Source organism: Sturnira hondurensis, unplaced genomic scaffold (assembly GCF_014824575.4).
Source record: "Sturnira hondurensis isolate 20B ecotype Veracruz unplaced genomic scaffold, ASM1482457v3 Scaffold0009516, whole genome shotgun sequence".
NCBI lineage: Eukaryota > Metazoa > Chordata > Mammalia > Chiroptera > Phyllostomidae > Sturnira > Sturnira hondurensis.
This window is the reverse complement of record NW_028082147.1, coordinates 664,038-682,094: the sequence shown is the minus strand read 5'-3', so window position 1 is coordinate 682,094 and position 18,057 is coordinate 664,038. Positions and strand designations below refer to the sequence as shown.

Below are 18,057 nucleotides of genomic sequence, written 5' to 3'. Positions count from 1 at the left end.
TTAACAAAATTATACAGGTTTCAGGTGCACAATTTGATAACACATCATCTGTACACTATATTGTGTGTTCACCACCCCACAGTCTTCATTCTTGATTCCTCCAATGGCCTCCTTCTCCTTAGAATTAACCCACAACCCCCCATCGTGGTCTACAAGACCCTACGTGAGCTGGCACTGGGATTGTCTCTTGAATTCTTTTGTTTCTGTCACTCTGCCACAGCCTCTCTAGACTTCTCCAATTTCCTCCAAAACACACATTTCATGGCCTTGGCCCTTGCCATTTCCCCATGGAATCCTGGAATGCTCTTCTTCCAGATCTTCAGCTTGCTCCTTCTCACCCTTTATGTCTTAGCTCCTAAGCCAGGCCTTTTCTGTTCTCCCTGTCTTAGGTGTGTCTCCTCTTAGTCACTCTCACACATTTCCTTTATAATCCTATGACACCTGACCTATCTTGTTCCTGGTTTGTATTCACTTCCCTCTCCTCCCCCACTTCCCCACCTTTCTACCCTACCCTCTCTACCCCTCACTCCTCACCCCCCACCCACACACACATATACACTCTGCAATGAAATATCCCTGAGAGCAGGTACAAGGTCTGTTTTATTCACAACAGGACTACAGCCTCTAAACACTGCCTGGCATATAGAGAGCAGTCAAAAAAATTGTTTATTAAGGACTGCCTGCACTTGTGGGTCTACCTTCCCATCCCTACAGCCTACCCCACCCTCTGGTATCACATTCTCAGGAGCCAGCAGCCACTAACGGAGACTGAATCAGAAAAGGAGGCAAAGAGAGAAAAGGAGGAAGCTCTGCCAGTGGGTGTAAGGAAAAAAGTCTGGAATGAATCTAGATACAATCAAGTGAATCCACCTCCTCCTCAAACCCAGCTCCTTCCTTACCCACTGTACATCACCAGGACCAAAATAAAAGTCTCGTTTTGGAGTCAGAGAGGACAAGATTCAAATCCTGATGACTCTGTAACCTTGGATCAGTCTCTGTCTCGGCCTCAGTTTCTTCATCTGTAAAAGGGAGATGGTAATGATACTTCACTCATAGGTATTTATGAAGGGTAAACAAAAACAGAATATACAAAAGGACTTAGAATAATGTCTGGAATGTAGTAAGCACTCAAGAAATGCTAGCTGGAGGCCCTAGTTTCTGATAGCTCAGTTAGTTAAGAGTATCAGCTGAGTGCATCAAGGTTGCTGGTTCAATCTCTGGTCAGGGCACATACAAGAAACAACCAATGAGTGCATAAATAAGTGGAACAACAAATTGATGTTTCTCCTCTTCCTCCCTCCCTCCCTTCCTCTAAAAATCAATAAATAGCCCTGGCTGATGTGGCTCAGTGGATTGGGTACCAGCCTGTGAACCAAAGGATCTCTGGTTCGACTCCGGGCACATGCCTGGCTTGGGGACCAGATCCCCAGTAGGTGGTGTTTGAGAGGCAACCACACATTGATGATTCCCCCTCTCTCCCTTCCCCTCTCTAAAATTAAATTTTAAAAGTTTTTTTAAACTTTAAAATTTTTTTAAATTAATTTTTTAAAAATCTGATGTCAGGGTTTATTTCTGGACTCTATTCCATTAGTCTACATGTCTGTATTTATATTACTACCACACTGTTTTACTTACTGTAACTTTCTAGTAAGTATTGAAATCAGGAAGAGTATTCTTGCAACTTCATTCTTTTTCAAGAGTGTTTCAGCTATTCCAGGTTCCTTGAGATTCAATTTTAGAATGGGTTTTTCTATTTCTGTAAAAAAAGTGTTTTAAAAAGTGTTTTAAAAAAAAGGATTTTTATGGAGATTGCATTGAATCCACCAATCACTTTGGCCAGTATTGACATCTTAATGCTACTAAGCCTTCCAGTTGATGAACATGGAACATCTTCCCATTTATTTGTCTTCTTTAATTTCTTTCAGCAATGTTTTATAGTTTTTAGTATACAACTTACACTCCTCCTCAGTTAAGTTTCACCTCCTTGATTAAATTTATTCCTAAATATTTTATCCTCTTTGATATTACTGTAAATGGAATTGTCTTAAATTCCTTTTTGGATTGTAAGTGTATAGAAACACAATTTTTGTGTGACCATCATTTCCTGTCTGTGGTCACTGATCCCAATATTCCAGATATGAACCAGAAGGGAGATCAGTGGCCATGTTTGGTTGGTGTTAAGAGAGGAGCCATACTTGCCCAGCCATCTGAAGGATGGGAACTTCCTCTTGTCCTCTGACAAACTGACACCCTCTTCCCTCCACCCTTCAAAATGCCAAAGCTTCATGGCCTCTCAAAACCCATCTCCGTGATCCACTTCCCCGATCCACCTCCCCTCCTCTCGCCCACCTGCAGTAAACCCATCCTGTTGCAAGTCTATGATCTTATCAGAAGGAGTTTCATTTCCGTTTCAGAAGGTTCTGCTTCTTCCTTACAAGTGATACAATCTTCGACTACCTGTAAAATAGGAAGATTATCTTTGTCCTACTTAGGAGAGTATAGTCACCTCTAGAATGGACAGAAGCAGGCTATTTCATTTACTCCTATTTGCATATCCAAGGGCACAGTAGGTGCTTAATAGGTAGTAGCCAATGTAATTGCATACACACAAGTACTTATGAAGTGTTCTACAAGTATGGAGTGAATGCCTACTATGTGTCAGGTACTATACTGGATATCAAGTATGCAAATGGTATACAAGATACAGGTGTTCTACAAGTATGGAGTGAATGCCTACTATGTGTCAGGTACTATACTGGATATCAAGTATGCAAATGGTATACAAGATACAGACAGGTTTCTTGCCTTCACATATGTGACATTCTGGCTGGGGAATATAAATATTGAACAAGTAAGTTTACAACTAATTCATTAATAATGATTATGATATTTTGCAGATAAGTACATTTGCTATGAAAAAGTATAATAGTGTGAGGAGCTAACCAAAGAGGGCCTACCTGAGGAAGTGACATCTGAACTGAGATACGGAGAATGAGGAGTTAGCCAATTTGGGAGAGGGGAATGGGGAAGATGCTGTTGAGAAACAGCATTTCCAGGCAGAGGAAAGAACTTCCTGGAGGTCCTGAGGCAAGACAAGTAGTGACTTCAAAGATACAGAGAGAAGACCAGTGTGTCTGGAGCCCTGAGCACAAAGATGGTGGTGGATCCATTGAGACTTATAGGATGCTAACTCAAGCTAGTTAGGAGCTGTTGAAGGATTTTGAATGAGGGAGTCACTGACATCATCAGCTAACACATAGAAGCACAGCGTGCAGGAAATCTGCCAAGATCAAGTTCCTAAATTAGAGAACTTATTCCATAAACTGACTTTATATTCCTAGGCTCCCAATTATGCAAACTTTTCTCCTTCCAGCTTTGATTTTTAAAATTTTTCATTTTTTAAAAACGTTATTAAAGTATAACTTACATACTATAAAATTCACCCATTTTAAGTACACAACTCTCACCATAAGATAGTGTTAGAACATTTCCTTTGCCCCCAAAATATTCCTCATGCCCATTTGTGGTCAGTTCCTGCCCCCACCTCCAGCCCCGGACAACCACTAATCCTACTTTCTGTTTCTATAGATATGCAGTTTCAGGACATTTCCTATAAAAGGAATCATACAATATGTGACCTTCTGACTCTGATTTTATTTTCCATCATTTGTATTCCAGTGACTATATGTCCTCATAATTTCTCTAACTTGCTCATGTACATTTTTAAAATTTTTTTTAGATTTTATTTTTATTTTTTAATATATTTTATTGATTATACCATTACGGTTGTTCTATTCCCCCCCTTCATTCCCCTCCACTCTGCACACCCCTTCCCCACCATTCCCCCCTTTAGCTTATGACCACGTGTCTCAAGTTCTTTAGATTCTATATTTCCTCTACTATTCTTGCCCTCTCCCTATATATTTTCTACCTACTGTCTATGCTATTTTCTGTACCTTCTCCCCCCTTCTCCTCCTCCCACTCCCCTGTTGCTAACCCTCCATGTGATCTTCATTTCTATGGTTCCACTCCTGATCTAGCTGTCCTCTTGGTTTGCTTTTGTTTTAGGTGTGGTTGTTAGTAACTGTGAGTTTGCTGTCCTTTCACTGTTAATATTTTTTATCTTCTTTTTCTTAGATAAGTCCCTTTAACATTTCATATAATAAGGGCTTGGTGATGATGAACTCCTTGAATTTGACCTTATCTGAGAAGCACTTTATCTGCCCTTCCATTCTAAATGAAAGCTTTGCTGAATAGACCAGTCTTGGATGTAGGTCTTTGGATTTCATGACTTGGAATACTTCCTTCCAGCTCCTTATTGCCTGTAAAGTCACTTTTGAGAAATCCGCTGACAGTCTTATGGGAACTCCTTTGTAGGTAACTGTCCCCTTATCTCTTGCTGCTTCTAGGATTCTCTCCTTCATTTTAATCTTGGCTGATGTAATTATGATGTGTCTTGGTGTGTTCCTTCTTGGGTCCAACTTCTTTGGGACTCTCTGAACTCCCTGGACTTCCTGGAAGTCTATTGACTTTGCCAGATTGGGGAAGTTCTCCTTTATTATTTGTTCAAGTAAGTTTTCCACTTGTTGCTCTTCCTTTTCCCCTTCTGGTACCCCTGTAATTTGGATGTTGGAATGTTTAAAGATGTCCTGGAGATTCCTAAGTCTCTCCTCATTTTTTTTCAATTCTTGTAACTTCACTTTTGTCTGTTTGGTCAGTTTTTTCTTCCTTCTGGTCCACTGCATTGATTTGAGTCCCAGTTTCCCTTCCCTCACTATTGGTTTCCTGTACATCTCCCTTCATTTCAATTAGTTTAGCCTTCATATGTTCCTCTAATTTGTGACTAAAATCAACCAGTTCTGTGAGCATCCTGATCACCAGTGTTTTGAATTGTGCATCTGAGAGGTTCGCTATTTCCTAAAGTTATCGGCTCTGGGGCTTTGAGTTCTTCTTGAGCCATATTTTGGACTGTTCATGCCTGTTACGTATGAGGAGCAGAGCCCTATGTGTTCACCAGGGCGGGGCGACCCAGTCACTGGGTTGTGATGCTGTATGTGGGGGCAGGGTCAAAGGAAAGCAATGGTGGCCCCCCTCTGCAGCCTCCCGCCACCACTGCCAGGGCCCGCACGGTCCCCACTGCGCGCAAATATGCGACCGTGGTCAACCTGCCACCGCTGGGTTCGGTGCTGGGGGCTACTCGGTCCGTCTCACTGCTCACTTCTCTGCTGGTTTATCTGCACTCGAATGTGTGACTGCAGCCAGCCCACCACCCCACATCCTCACTGGGTCCGCCTGACGTGGGGCTGCCTGGGCACCTGGGGTCAGGGGATGTTTCTTGCCTGTCCCCACTCCACTGCTGGCTCTGCCCCTCTTACTGGTCCAGTTGAATGGTTGGTTGTTGTCAGACTTCCGTATAGTTCAATTTTCTGTTCTTTGGATGCATCTTTGTTCTCCAAACCTTTGTTGTATTCAAACTTGGTTGTGGGAGAAGGCGCAGTGTTTCCACCTACGCCTTCCTCTTGGCCAGTCTTAGATTTTATTTATTTATCTTTAGAGGGGAAGGGAAGGAGAGAGGGAGAGAAATATCAATGTATGGTTGCCTCTCATGCATCCCCTGCTGGGAACTGGCCTGCAACCCAGGCATGTGCCCTGACTGGGAATCGAACCCCGATCATCTGGTTCACAAGCCCATGCTCAGTCCACTGAGCTACACCAGCCAGGGCCATTTTTAATAAGAAAATATGGATAAACGAAAGGAAAAAAGCTTCATTTCCCCAACAAATCTTCCCTCACTAACAGATTTCACTATAATGGGCATTTTTCTTGGGTGCCCTATGCAATCAGAGCAACGCATTCCTGTCAAAAGACCTAGTCTCATTCCTTGGTACCTTCTAGTTATGTGATCTCGATCTCCCAGAGCTTCTGTTTTCTTACCTGTAAAGTGAACATAATACTACCACCTACCTCACTGGTTTATAGGAGCTAATGCATTTAAGTGCTTAATACAGGGCCTGGCACTGGAGAAGTGCTCCATAGAAGTGAACCATTATCATAAATTCTTCTGTTTCAACATTTATTTATTGTGGTTATAAAATAATCTTTAATGGAAATATTTTCCTTTCCAGTTCTTCACTAGCTAGGCATTCCACTGCACCACTGCTGATGTCACCTATGGTATCATGAGGGTGGCAGCCATCTACATTGCAGCCCGTAGACTGGGCTGTCCCCAGGATCTCTTCAATGGTTCTGGAGAGCTCTCTAGCTAAAGATTGGTGACACATATATTGGGCAGTGTTTACAAACTTATGACAAGTGATATTTCCACTGTGCTTAATTTTTCTTCTTCTTTCTGTCTCATGGTGGTCTTGTTAGGGCTGTGATGATCAGGGCAGAGGCAGAAGGCACTGCCTCAATCTGGGCGTGTCCGCTGAATGGTCAGTTTCACTGTAATTCTCAGACCCTTCCAGTCACTGGCTGTTTTGGTGATGTCATCACTGACCTTTTTTAGAGACATCCCAGGGGCCTGATCTTGGGGGCCAGGGCACATGTAGCACAGATTTCCCCGCCAGTGCACTTCAGGTATATGACTTTGAGCTCACTGAGGTCGAACTGTGGCACCATGGTAGAGGTAGCAGGTGTCTGATAAACCCAGATTCAGGAAGACTGAAGAAAGTTGCACCTACATCCTTTCAAGCCTAAAGCTGAAAGCTGTTTCAACATTTTATTTTTTATTTTTTATTAAGATTTTATTTATTTATCTTAGAGGGGAAGGGAAGGAGAGAGAGAGAGAGAGAGAGAGAGAGAGAGAAATATCAATGCATGGTTGCCTCTCATGCACTCCCCGCCAGGAACCAGGAAGTGGCCTGCAACCCAGGCATGTGCCCCGACCGGGAATCGAACCGTGATTGTGTGGCTCGCAGGCCCACGCTCAATCCACTGAGCTACACCGCCTGTTTCAACATTTTAATGAGTACATAGTATTCCATTGTGTAGCTATCCCACAGTTGGTTTGTCCAGGCTGTTCTTGCTCTTGAATTTGTAGTCCGGGGCCCAGTAAACTATAGCTCTCTGGCTGTTGCCTGAGAACCCAAGGATGGTTTTCACATCTTTTTTTAGATTTATTTATTTTTTAGAGAGAGGGGAAGGGAGGAAGAGAGGGAGAAAAATATCAGTGTGTGGTTGCCTCTCATGTACCCCCAACTGGAGACCTGGCCTGCAACCCTACCATGTGCCCTGACTGGGAATTGAACTGGTGACCCCTTGGTTTGCAGGTGAGCACTCAATCCATTGAGCCATACCAGCCAGGCCGGTTTTCACATTTTAAAAGGTTTGTGGGTGGTGGGGGAAGTGAAAAGAAGAGTACTTTTGCCTTCTGGGTTAGGAGGCTGAAGTGTAGAGACCTTCCGTGGCCCTAGAATTAGATCCTTAGCCAAGTCCCAAATGCCTGTGAAAAGCAGAATTCAAAGGAGACAAATAGGGAGGTCCTAAAACTTGATGACCTGAGGCCCAATGCCCTGATGTCAGCAAAGCCCTAGGCCTGGCCTGGTCTCCCATGGTGTTGGAATGTGAGTGGACAGGTGCTGCTGGCTTGGTAGAAACATTTTTCTCATCTTTTGCTCTGCCTGCATCCGCAGAGAAGGCCCCACATTCCATACCACCCAGACGCAAGTCGAATTTGTAGTGAGGTAAATCAGAGTAAGAGGTCCCCACCTTGGGCTCAGACTCAGATATGGAGAATGCACAACTCACTGCTTGACCTCACCCTGCTACCACTCTCCCATAACTCGGACTGACTCTGTGTAAAGTGGAGACAGACAGGCAGGGCAAGTGTCATAACCCTTGTGGCAGTTACTACCAGACTTTGTTACCCACTCTCCCAAAAAGAAGACCTCAGACATCTAGGTGCCTACAGGGATCCACGGAAAAGTGGGAAATCTCTAAATAAACACTGGACTTTGCATAGCTTCTCTCTATACACCACTTTTGCTATTCTGGTCTCTCTGCATGGAACAAGCGTAAGTATTACTGATTCAAGGCACATGTTCCCAGTGCTTCAAAGACCAATATTCAAAATGTCAGAGTTTGGAGTAAGGGAAAGTTTATTGATCAAGAAGGTACCAGCTCAGGAAGATGGGAGGCCTTAGGGCTTTTTCAAATCTATCTTAAGAGAGCATAGCATTCAGGCTTCTTTTATGTCGGGGGAGGGAGAATAGTAGGGCAAGAGGTGTGTGAAGATCTCAGACATCTAAGTGCCTACAGGGATCCCAAGAAGGGGGTGTGGGGGAATCTCTAAATCTCATTGTTCCCAGTCCATTGTCCCCTGCTAATTTGGCTCCTACAAATCTTTGCCAAAAGCTCAAGCCTCAAGCAGAATTTCTCTAACAATTAGTATATCTATAGCAGGAACTATTTGCCTGAAAATGCAGGCTAGAATTAAGAAAATGCATGCTAGAATTAAATTTTTAATTAATTTAATTAATTTTTACAGTGTCAAAAGAGCAACTATTTCACTCTGTAACACAGTTTTCCCTTCACATACAATTGCTGCTCTTTCCTGACAGGGCCCACCTGGCCTGGCATCCCTGCACCTCATCCCCTCTGTTTCCAGCCACTAGCTGGCGCTGCTGAGCCAGGCCCTGTTTTCTTGGTCCCAGCAGGTTGGTGTCTCCCTTAACTTCTGGTATCGGAAAGAACAGATTTCCATCAAGACCATCATCCCTTTGATCTGTCATAGGAGGTGGGACTGACTGGAATGAAATAAAACTGGCAGAATAAAGATACTGTAGAAACAGGTGCCTGACCTATAAAGAAATTCTGTTTCAGATAACATATATTATACAGACACTGTTTCTAATGAGAGGAGGGCCTTATTTTCATCATCGTTTTTAATTTTTTTAAATATTTTATTTATTTATCTTTTTAGAGGGGAAGGGAAGGAGAGAGGAAGAGAAACATCAATGTATGGTTGCTTCTCGTGCATCCCCTGATGGGAACTGGCCCCTGCCGGGAATTGGCCTGCAACCCAGGAATGTGCCCTGACTGGGAATCGAACTACGATCGTTTGGTTCGCAGGCCCGTGCTCAATCCACTGAGCTACACCAGCCAGGGCTCGTTTTAATCTTTTTGTCTTACAAATGTTTACAATTTTTCATTTTTCCTATTTGGGCGAAAGAAATAATTTTGATTATATCAGCCTGTAAAAAGGATGTTAAGTTATGGGTAAAATATACAAATCAAGAGAAATATATTGCACAAATTCTATATTTAAAAGGTAAAAGAATACTATTTTATAGTATATGACAATTATCATGACATCCAAATTTCAAGTCCTGGCCAGATATTCCTCGGTTGGTTAGAGCCTCATCCAGCTTTCCAAAGTTGTAGGTTTGACCCCTGGTCAGCACACATACAGGAATCACCCAATGGATGCGTAAGTGAAGCAACAAGTCAGTGTTTCTCTCTCTCTCCCCCTTCTCTCTCTTTCTAAAAAATCAATAAATAAAAATTTAAAAGATAGATAACAAATTTTGGTGCCCATAAATAAAGTTTTATTGAAACAGCTATACCCAATTGTTTATATATCATCTTTTGCTGCTTTGCAATAGAGTTGAGTGCCTACCAAACATGGCCACAAACCTTAAAGATATACTATCTGGCCTTTTACAGATAGTATAGTTTGCTGACCTCTGCTGTGGGTAATTTTTCATTTCTGCTTTATGAAAAGCACTGCAAGAATATCCCAGCCTCAGTGGAGTCTCCTGGCTTCCCTGTGTCCTGCCAAATGGATGGTTTCACTCTGACCATCTTGGCCTTTCTTTACTGCAGCACATTGTCCATGCTCAAGGTTTTGCCTTTACTTATACAGTTCTTCCCTCCCATTTTACCTCGTCGTCTCCTCTCTAGGTTTTAGCTTCAAAGTCTTTGCCTCAGGAGAGCTTTCCCAGACTTCCCACTCCCAGCCTACTCCATGTCTTCCTTTTGTCTTTCCCTTCACTAAACTTAAGCCTCGTGAAGTCAGGCACTGGGTCTATTGAAGTACACTATACATTTGCTGTTAGAATGAATGCACCCTTACTGCTAAATATCTTAAACATAATTTCACATAGGAGGATACGTAGTTAACAGATGGACTATCAGTAGTTGAATTGCTGTCTGTAAAAGTTCTTACCAGCAGTAAGGGTGCTAGATAACTGGAGTCTTAAACTACTGCCTGTTTTTTAAAGGAGAAAAGTTACAGGTAAAACAACTCCGCTTTAAGAAAGAATGTGCTAGGTGAAAAAAAAACTTCAAAGTTTGAGTTCCACGTAGCCATTACAGACGGTGCACATCACCACACAAAGCGGTGACTCCTTAAATAAAGCTACAGGCTAACTCACTCAGGTCCCAATCCTCCTAAACCAAAGAGCAAAAAACCCGAACCACATAAGTGCTGTCAGGAAGTATAAAGGAAAGAGATAAAAGAACGAGACAACACAAAGCGTACGGAAAATACTTCAAACACTTTCCTTTAGTAACTTGAAGGGCGCCAGGACCAACGATCACCAGCTGCCCAAATACCAAAAAATTATGCTTCCGAAATCTCTTGATGTCGATTCCGCACGTAGAACAATCAAGCTGCTCTACGTGTGCCACTCACGACAGAAGCCCTTTTTGCTTAGCACGTTCCGAAAGCATGATGGCAGTCTTGGCAAATACCTATTTTGGTATAAGTGAACAAAAAGAAAGTATATACCTGTTCCTATTCCATGCTCTAGAAGTTGAGATTTCCAGCCCTCCTGAGCCAGAGGAAAATCTTTACGAAGAGAGTATGATTTGTCTTTTGATTTTTGTTTAGAAGCAAAGGCAAAACGCTGAGTTGATATGCAAATAGCGCAATGCTTGCTGGGAAAGTGCCTGCGAGTGCAGTGGGGAGGGTCAGGAAGGAAAGGTTCCGGGAGGGAATCGAGCTCTACTTTGCAGTGAGCTGTTCCTGTCGTCTGCTCTGTAGGAAAACCTGATCTTAGGGAGTATGGGTGCCTATGTGAAAAAACTCGAATTCCCCCCACCCCATTAATATTGAAAATGCACTAACTTGTACCACTCCCTGAAGCCGCTCCAACACGCGAGCACTGGAAGCACAGATCATTGTAAGAGCGAGCGAAGCTGCCCAGCCTTCACCGTTACAACTGATTGGCATTATGTCGGTGTGTTCATAAGGTGGAATGCTGTCCGCAGCACCTTCAAGGATTGAGTTAGACATCAAAAATCACCTAATAAGGGGTGATGAATAACGTATAGCATGATACCATTAACGAAGGAAAAAAGCAATACTGCACGTGGAATGATGAAGTAGATCTTTATCAACAGATATGAAAATAATTGAGTGAAAATTTGTTCAATAAGTAGTACCGCATGACACCACTAATGTAATAAAGGGCACACACGGGTATACCTAAGGCCTTGTGTTTTACATTTTCTATGGTCCCATATTTGTATGTATTAACTTAAAAAAGCCCTGGCTGTTGTGGCTCAGTGGATTGAGCGCTGGCTAGTGAACTGAAAGGGTATGGGTGAGGTTCCCCCACCCCCCTCCCCCGACAGGGGTCGTGGGACAGGTCCCCAGTTGCAGGTGAGTGTGAGGCAACCAATCCATGTTTCTCTACCTCTCTCTCCCCTCCTTCTCCTCTAAAACCAATAAGCAAGTCCTTGTATGAAGATTAAACATATATGTATATATATAGCCTGTTAGGCATTTTACTTTCCTTAATAACACGTGGGAGTCCCTGACCCCTCAAAGTAGGAGCTGCATGAGGAGTCATATGAACAGCTTACACTATAATAGTAAACAGATGTGTAATACAAACTGGTGGAAGCCTAGATACTTGCTCTGTCAACTGTGTCTGTTGGGGACTCCACCAGTCATTTCCTAAAAACAAATCATCTGACTTCTGCTCCACCCTCCAATGCCTTCCCATTGCACAATAAAGAAAATTCTGTGTCTCTACCATGGACCTCAAGGCCCTGCCTGAGCTAACTCCTGCATGCCTGTCCAACCTCACCGCCTGCCACTTTCCATCACCTATTAAGCTCTATCCAACCTGGACATCTTGGTCCTTGAAAAAGCCTTTTCCTATCTCAGGGCCCTCCATCACCCAGCTAGCTAAATCTAATTTATTCTGGTATTCTTTCCCTTTACACTTTTGTGTGCTTGCTAAGTAGTCTGTTTCCCACTTCAGATTGTAAACTCTCTGAGGGAGAATATTGTCTGTCTTATCTACTAATAAATACCCAGCACCCAGCAAAAAGCTTGGCGCACAATGAGCAGTCTATTTGTTGAATGGATAAAGACCCATTTTAAGACCCATTTAAACTGGGTCTTAAAATGATGGAGTGCAAAAATTAAAAAATGGTACACCAGACTATTGGGAGAGTAAAGTCAGCAGTGGCAGGGAAGCAAGACTAAGAACCTAAGGGAAGGTGTGGGTGGAGGTGGAAGAGGGTAGAAGGGGGATAAATGCTAACGGGGGGGGGGGGGGAGCTAAGGAAGATAGCTTGGAGCCTAATGGTGCGGGGGCCTCCATTCTGTGAATTTGGATGAATGAGTACAAGGGTGGATTGGGAATTTGGTGGGATGAGGATGGGAAGATACGAAGACTGGGAGGGCAGGTTGCTACACTAATCCAGGTGAGACGCACCTGCGGGCAGTTACAGTCACTTGCTCTGGCCCTCACAGACCTTTTTGATTCCTTTATGTTTCATCATCTCAGTGTGGGGACCCGGGCTCCTGAAGGGACTGGAAGCAGGTCTTGTTTAGATACCTAGCATCTGGTAAATGCAGCAGTGCTAGGTATTTTATAGACGAAATAATGGAAGGAATCAGTGTAATAGAGGGCAAATTCAAGGTTTGGAGTGAGAATTCTAAGTTCGAGATGAGACTGAGAAGTTATCAGCTAAGACCTTGCTTTATTGCTCACAGGTTTCCTTTAAAACATAAAATGATTTATCTGAGGTAAGGAGCTTGACAAAATTCCTGATACTAAGCGCTCAATTATTATTATTAATTGCCAGTTCACATGCACAACTGGTCTCTCTTGTCCCTAGGTTCTTGTGCTGCCAACTCCACTGTTGGTTCCAACGGGATACGTATGGGGTGCTGCTGTCCCAGGTAATTATCCCTGTCCTGCTATCACGACAAAGGCACCAGCCAAAAATGGCGACCTCTAAACCATAAGAGGACGTCAATTACCGGTCATGGTGGCGATAGACACGGCAGGCGGAGTCGGGAAGATATAGCTAGGGTCTTTACTGTCCCACTGACAGAATTCGTAAAGCTCGAAGGCGCTGAGCCCGCCTACGTTCCCAGTCAACATCAGCAGGAAAAAGCTCCACTGCGGGAGCTCGGCAACAACCCAAGACAGCGACCACGTGTCAGAAGGCAATCTGCTTCTGCGCAACTCAGGCGCGCGCCCGCCGGCCGGAAGAGCCGCGCGTTTCCGGGTTGGAGGCGGGGAGCGGTGCCGGAAGGACTCGGGGAGGGCCGAGCAGTCTGACCGGCTGCCGAGACGATCGCTTCACTGGGGCAGTCTCTTCATATCATGGGGAGATAGACCTGCTGCCTGTGAGTCTTGGGCCCTGGCAGTTGAGGAAAAAGAGCGGGAGGAGGGAGTCAGGACCCAGACCCACAGTGGGTCAGTGTTTGAAGAGGCAGATTATTGAGACAGGACTGCGAGGAATCAGACTCTTGGGACGGGACTGAGGGAATCGGGGCTCGGAGAAGACGCGGCTGTGGGGACCCGGGCTCCAGACCGGACTTAGGGAACAGGAACAGATGTGAGTTCGCTGGCACCTGAGAGAAAGCGGTCTGAGAGGGACAGACAGGATTGTGAGGACCCGGGCTCCTAAGAGGAGAGTGGTCGGAACGGAACGGGGCGTGAAGACACCGGCTCCTGAGAGGTAAAGCGGAGCTGTGAGGACTTGGGCTCCTAAGAGGCAGAAGTGGGACAGTAAAGACCCGGGCTGCTAAGGATTCAGAAACCGCAGGAAGACTTAGATTCTTGAGGGGCAGAAACAGTAAGGAAACTTTTGGGTTTGGGAGGAACAGGAGCGGGCAGTTAAGAAGGGCTTCCATGGGGACAGGATCGGGGCTTGGAGACTCCGAAGTACCCGAGGGAACAGGGCTGTGAGGACCCGAACTCCTAAAAGCCAAGAGTATCAGGGGCCATGACTTGAGATCAGTCTCTAAGGGAAAGGAAGAGAATTCGGAAAACGATGGTGATCCGGTTTTTCCCCCCCTCATATTCTCTGAACCCAGAGTGGTAAAGGATGTATTCAGGAGAAGACTTCATCGCTCTGCCTCTTTGGCTTTTGGCAGCTTTTCTTGTGTCAGATACTTAATCTAGGAAGGCCACATGCATTATTCGTGTGAAACTGATGTGAAGTTGAAGCAGTTTGAACTCGGTTATGTACTTGACAAGTGCTTTAAATTCCATTCCACTCAACCCTGGCTGAGTACAGATCTCTACATCTCATACAAAAGAATGTCAGAGGTGGAAGGGCCCGAAAGATAATCTTTTAAAAATTCCTGTTTTACGAGCAAAGAGGGCTTAGGATCACAGTGAAGCATTGCTGATTAGATCATGATTTTGGTGCCGTACCCTGCTGTACATAGCAAATAGAAGATGCTTGGTTAAAATTTTAAAAAGGCTTGGCTAACATCCCTTCAAAACATGCTTCTCGAATCTGCTCTAACTTCAAACCTAAGGGAATTTTCACAGATTCTACTATTTTATTTTTAGTTTTGCTACTGTATTCACATTGATACAGGGAATGTCACTACCAGTTAAGAAACCTTTCAGTGAAGCCCATCCATCCCACAAAAGATGTAGTAAGCCATTTAAAAGTTGCAGATAAGTACCACTGTATCCTGTAGTTTTAGCATAAGCATTCACTGGAGATGGCTGCTTTTAGATCGGGTTGGCAGAGAGACATGGACCAGTCACTTCTCTTCTTCAGTGATATCTTGTACTGAACCTACTCAGGCTAACCATCAACATCATAAGGACTCTCAAGTATTTTTACATTTTTACTGACTTTATTGGAGTAACATTGGTTGATAAAATACAGTTCTCAGGTGTACAATTCTATAATACGTCATCTGTATATTGTATTGTGTGTTCACCCCAAGTATTAGATCTTAGATCCTTTAATTACCACTTACAGCCCCTCAAATTAGATATTGTTAGTCCCATTGTACAGATAAGGACATTGGTTCAGAGATTAAGTACCTTGTCTAAAGTCACACGGTATTAAGTGGCCCAGCCCTAGTCAAACCCAGTTATGTATTTGATTAATTTTTTTCCTACCTTTCTATGTGGACTCCACTTCATGTTTGTTTGCCCATCAGGAAAATGGAAGTAGTAGTTTTACAAAGCATATCATTGAATGAACTCACCCCTCCTCCTTAAGACTCAGTGCCAAGTACTATAACTTACTAGGGTACTTATGTAGTGTGGTATTTGAGGAGAACTAAATTCCTGTGTTTTTATTTTTATTACTATTTTTTTTAAATTTCTGTGCTTTTAAAGAAACATAGATACTCAAGATAGGGGAAAAAAAACAGGACCTGAATAGAACTTTTTAGGAGACCAAGAAAGGCCAGTTTGAAACAAGGGCTTAAGTTAGATTCATTTTACAAGTGTAATATAACTAGATGATTGAGGAAATTGGGATAACTTAGGTGAAACTATTTTTTCCCAATGACTTAGCCTATGCTATTTGCAGGTGCCTATACTGTATGTATACAAGTGGTCAAAACTTACACCAAATTATGCGGTTAATAAGTATACCCATGCCACCATTTTGGAGTACTTGATAGTTCAGTGATAAGTTTATTAGTGGATGAACAGCCTCACCTTCATTTACAGAATGTACTTATTTCACTCCTTGGTGGCTCTAACATTGATTGAATTATTATAATAGGATTTCAAAGTACCTAATCAGAAAGTCATTGCCTTCGAGTAGAAATGAACATGGAACATTCTACTTTTGACCTGAGGTCTTTGGGGAAAGCTCCAAAATACTACGGAGGCAACATGTCAGCAGTGCTTATAGTCTGCACTGTGAAACTGGTGTGTCGGAGACAGGAGACAAACTTTGAACTTGGTACATATGAATTTAATTTAAAATTGTACCCTAATTATTAGAGCTGGAAGGGACTTTAGAATTTGCCTGGTCCTGCTGTGGAAATGCTGATCACAGGGACCTCACTTAACTCAGTGACAGTAGGATGATGGTACCCAGCCCTCCTGAGTTGGGTCTCCTGTCAGTCTCCTGCTGACCATTTGTCACTACTGTTTTATTTCAGTCCACTTTTCTTTTTCTAATGTCTATAGTCATAAGAATGGTTATAGGATACCACCAACAGGTATCAGAATGGGTGAGACCTTTTAGTTTTAAAACACTCAAGTTTCTAACTAACATTTAGGAGAGCATATATATGAGTGAACATGGAAAACATGTTCTCCTTTGTGCTTACTATGTACCACACACTCTTTAAGTGCTTTAGATANACTTTGAACTTGGTACATATGAATTTAATTTAAAATTGTACCCTAATTATTAGAGCTGGAAGGGACTTTAGAATTTGCCTGGTCCTGCTGTGGAAACGCTGATCACAGGGACCTCACTTAACTCAGTGACAGTAGGATGATGGTACCCAGCCCTCCTGAGTTGGGTCTCCTGTCAGTCTCCTGCTGACCATTTGTCACTACCGTTTTATTTCAGTCCACTTTTCTTTTTCTAATGTCTATAGTCATAAGAATGGTTATAGGATACCACCAACAGGTATCAGAATGGATGAGACCTTTTAGTTTTAAAACACTCAAGTTTATAACTAACATTTAGGAGAGCATATATATGAGTGAACATGGAAAACATGTTCTCCTTTGTGCTTACTGTGTACCACACACTCTTTAAGTGCTTTAGATACATAAACTTTGTGAATTCCCACAATAGCCCCATGAGATATACTTTATTATTAGCTCCATTTTACGGATGAGGAAATTGAGGCATAAGGAGATTAGGCAACTTGCTCAAAGTTGCCTAAAGTTAATAAGTGGCAGAATTGGTACTTGAACCCATATACTGTCACCAGAGTCCATGCTCTTGGCCACTGTATTGTACTGCCATTGTATTCAGTCAAAACCACATAAATAAGTTCCAACTAGTTCAAAAACGAGTGGAGAAAACTCGTATTTCTCTTGCTTTCAAGAGAATCAGTGAAATCAGTAGGAATCAGTGTGTGAAAACCCCTCACACACTGCAATTAATTGATTCTTTTTGGTTCCTTTAGGCGGGGAAGTAAAGTAAAGCCAGTGAGGAAATAAACAGTCTGGTAGAAAACCCAGCCATTAAGCCAAATCACGCACCACAGTGGCCTTTATGCCATCAGGCTGGTAGTCCCCTTGTCTCCACATTTTGTGTAAATAATAAGTTCCTAAACGTTTCATAGATAAAAGGATGTTAAAGATAATGTGATCTTCTAGTCTCTTATTTTTCCTCATTAAAAAAAAATTGTTAATGGAACAGATGTCCAGAGAAGGCCAGGTCTTGTAACTATTGCAAGGTCTCCACTGGTTTCTTACCTTCTAAAAAATCAGATCCTTTTAATACAATAATAGCGTTGCAACTGGATTTCTATTTGAGGAAGAAAGTTGCTAAAAGCAAAAGCAGGACTTGTCATCCTCAGCCTTTCAATCAGTTTGAATGTGATGGGCTCAGGGGAGGGAGAATATACGCTGGCTATTTAATTAAACTTGTGGCCATACAATATTGATCACTGGCGCATGGACTTTGTGGACTTTGGGAATCTCTTCATAGCACATGATTTCCATGTAATAGGTGCTAGTCAGGGTTTACAATTATAATTGTCCTCTCAAACTGTCCCACAGTTAATGCCTCTGTTTTTTATACAGCAATATATCTATTTTTTGGCATTTTAAGGATGTGAGAGTTAGAAATTTGAGTAGCCCAAAGGCAACCATGCTAAGTGACATAATGGAATTCAGGTTATTTACAGTC

At 42.9% G+C, this 18,057-nt stretch overlaps 2 protein-coding genes and 1 non-coding gene across 6 annotated transcripts in view; 1 reads left to right on the top strand and 2 right to left on the bottom strand.

Annotated features, from left to right (window-relative positions):
- Positions 1-582: 582 nt before the first annotated feature.
- Positions 583-18,057, bottom strand: part of LOC118994528 (uncharacterized) — a 25,423-nt gene continuing 7,948 nt past the window's right edge. Inside the window, exons 2-5 of the mRNA XM_037057142.1 lie at positions 13,900-13,961; positions 13,226-13,533; positions 1,636-1,756; positions 583-1,019 (exon numbers count right to left, since the gene is read on the bottom strand). Of these exons, the coding sequence (XP_036913037.1) occupies positions 1,016-1,019; positions 1,636-1,756; positions 13,226-13,533; positions 13,900-13,961 (495 nt within the window). The 3' untranslated portion in view covers positions 583-1,015. The remainder of the gene's footprint in view (positions 1,020-1,635; positions 1,757-13,225; positions 13,534-13,899; positions 13,962-18,057) is intronic.
- LOC118994593 (U11 spliceosomal RNA) lies at positions 10,519-10,652 on the bottom strand. Its single transcript, XR_005068100.1, has one exon. It is a non-coding gene; the product is annotated as a U11 spliceosomal RNA (small nuclear RNA).
- Positions 13,499-18,057, top strand: part of TAF12 (TATA-box binding protein associated factor 12) — a 27,293-nt gene continuing 22,734 nt past the window's right edge. The window contains exon 1 of one of the 4 annotated variants that reach the window (XM_037057184.1): positions 13,499-13,597. The gene's annotated coding sequence lies outside the window, so the exon portion shown is untranslated. The other 3 variants (XM_037057183.1, XM_037057186.1, XM_037057185.1) reach the window with 3 other exon arrangements.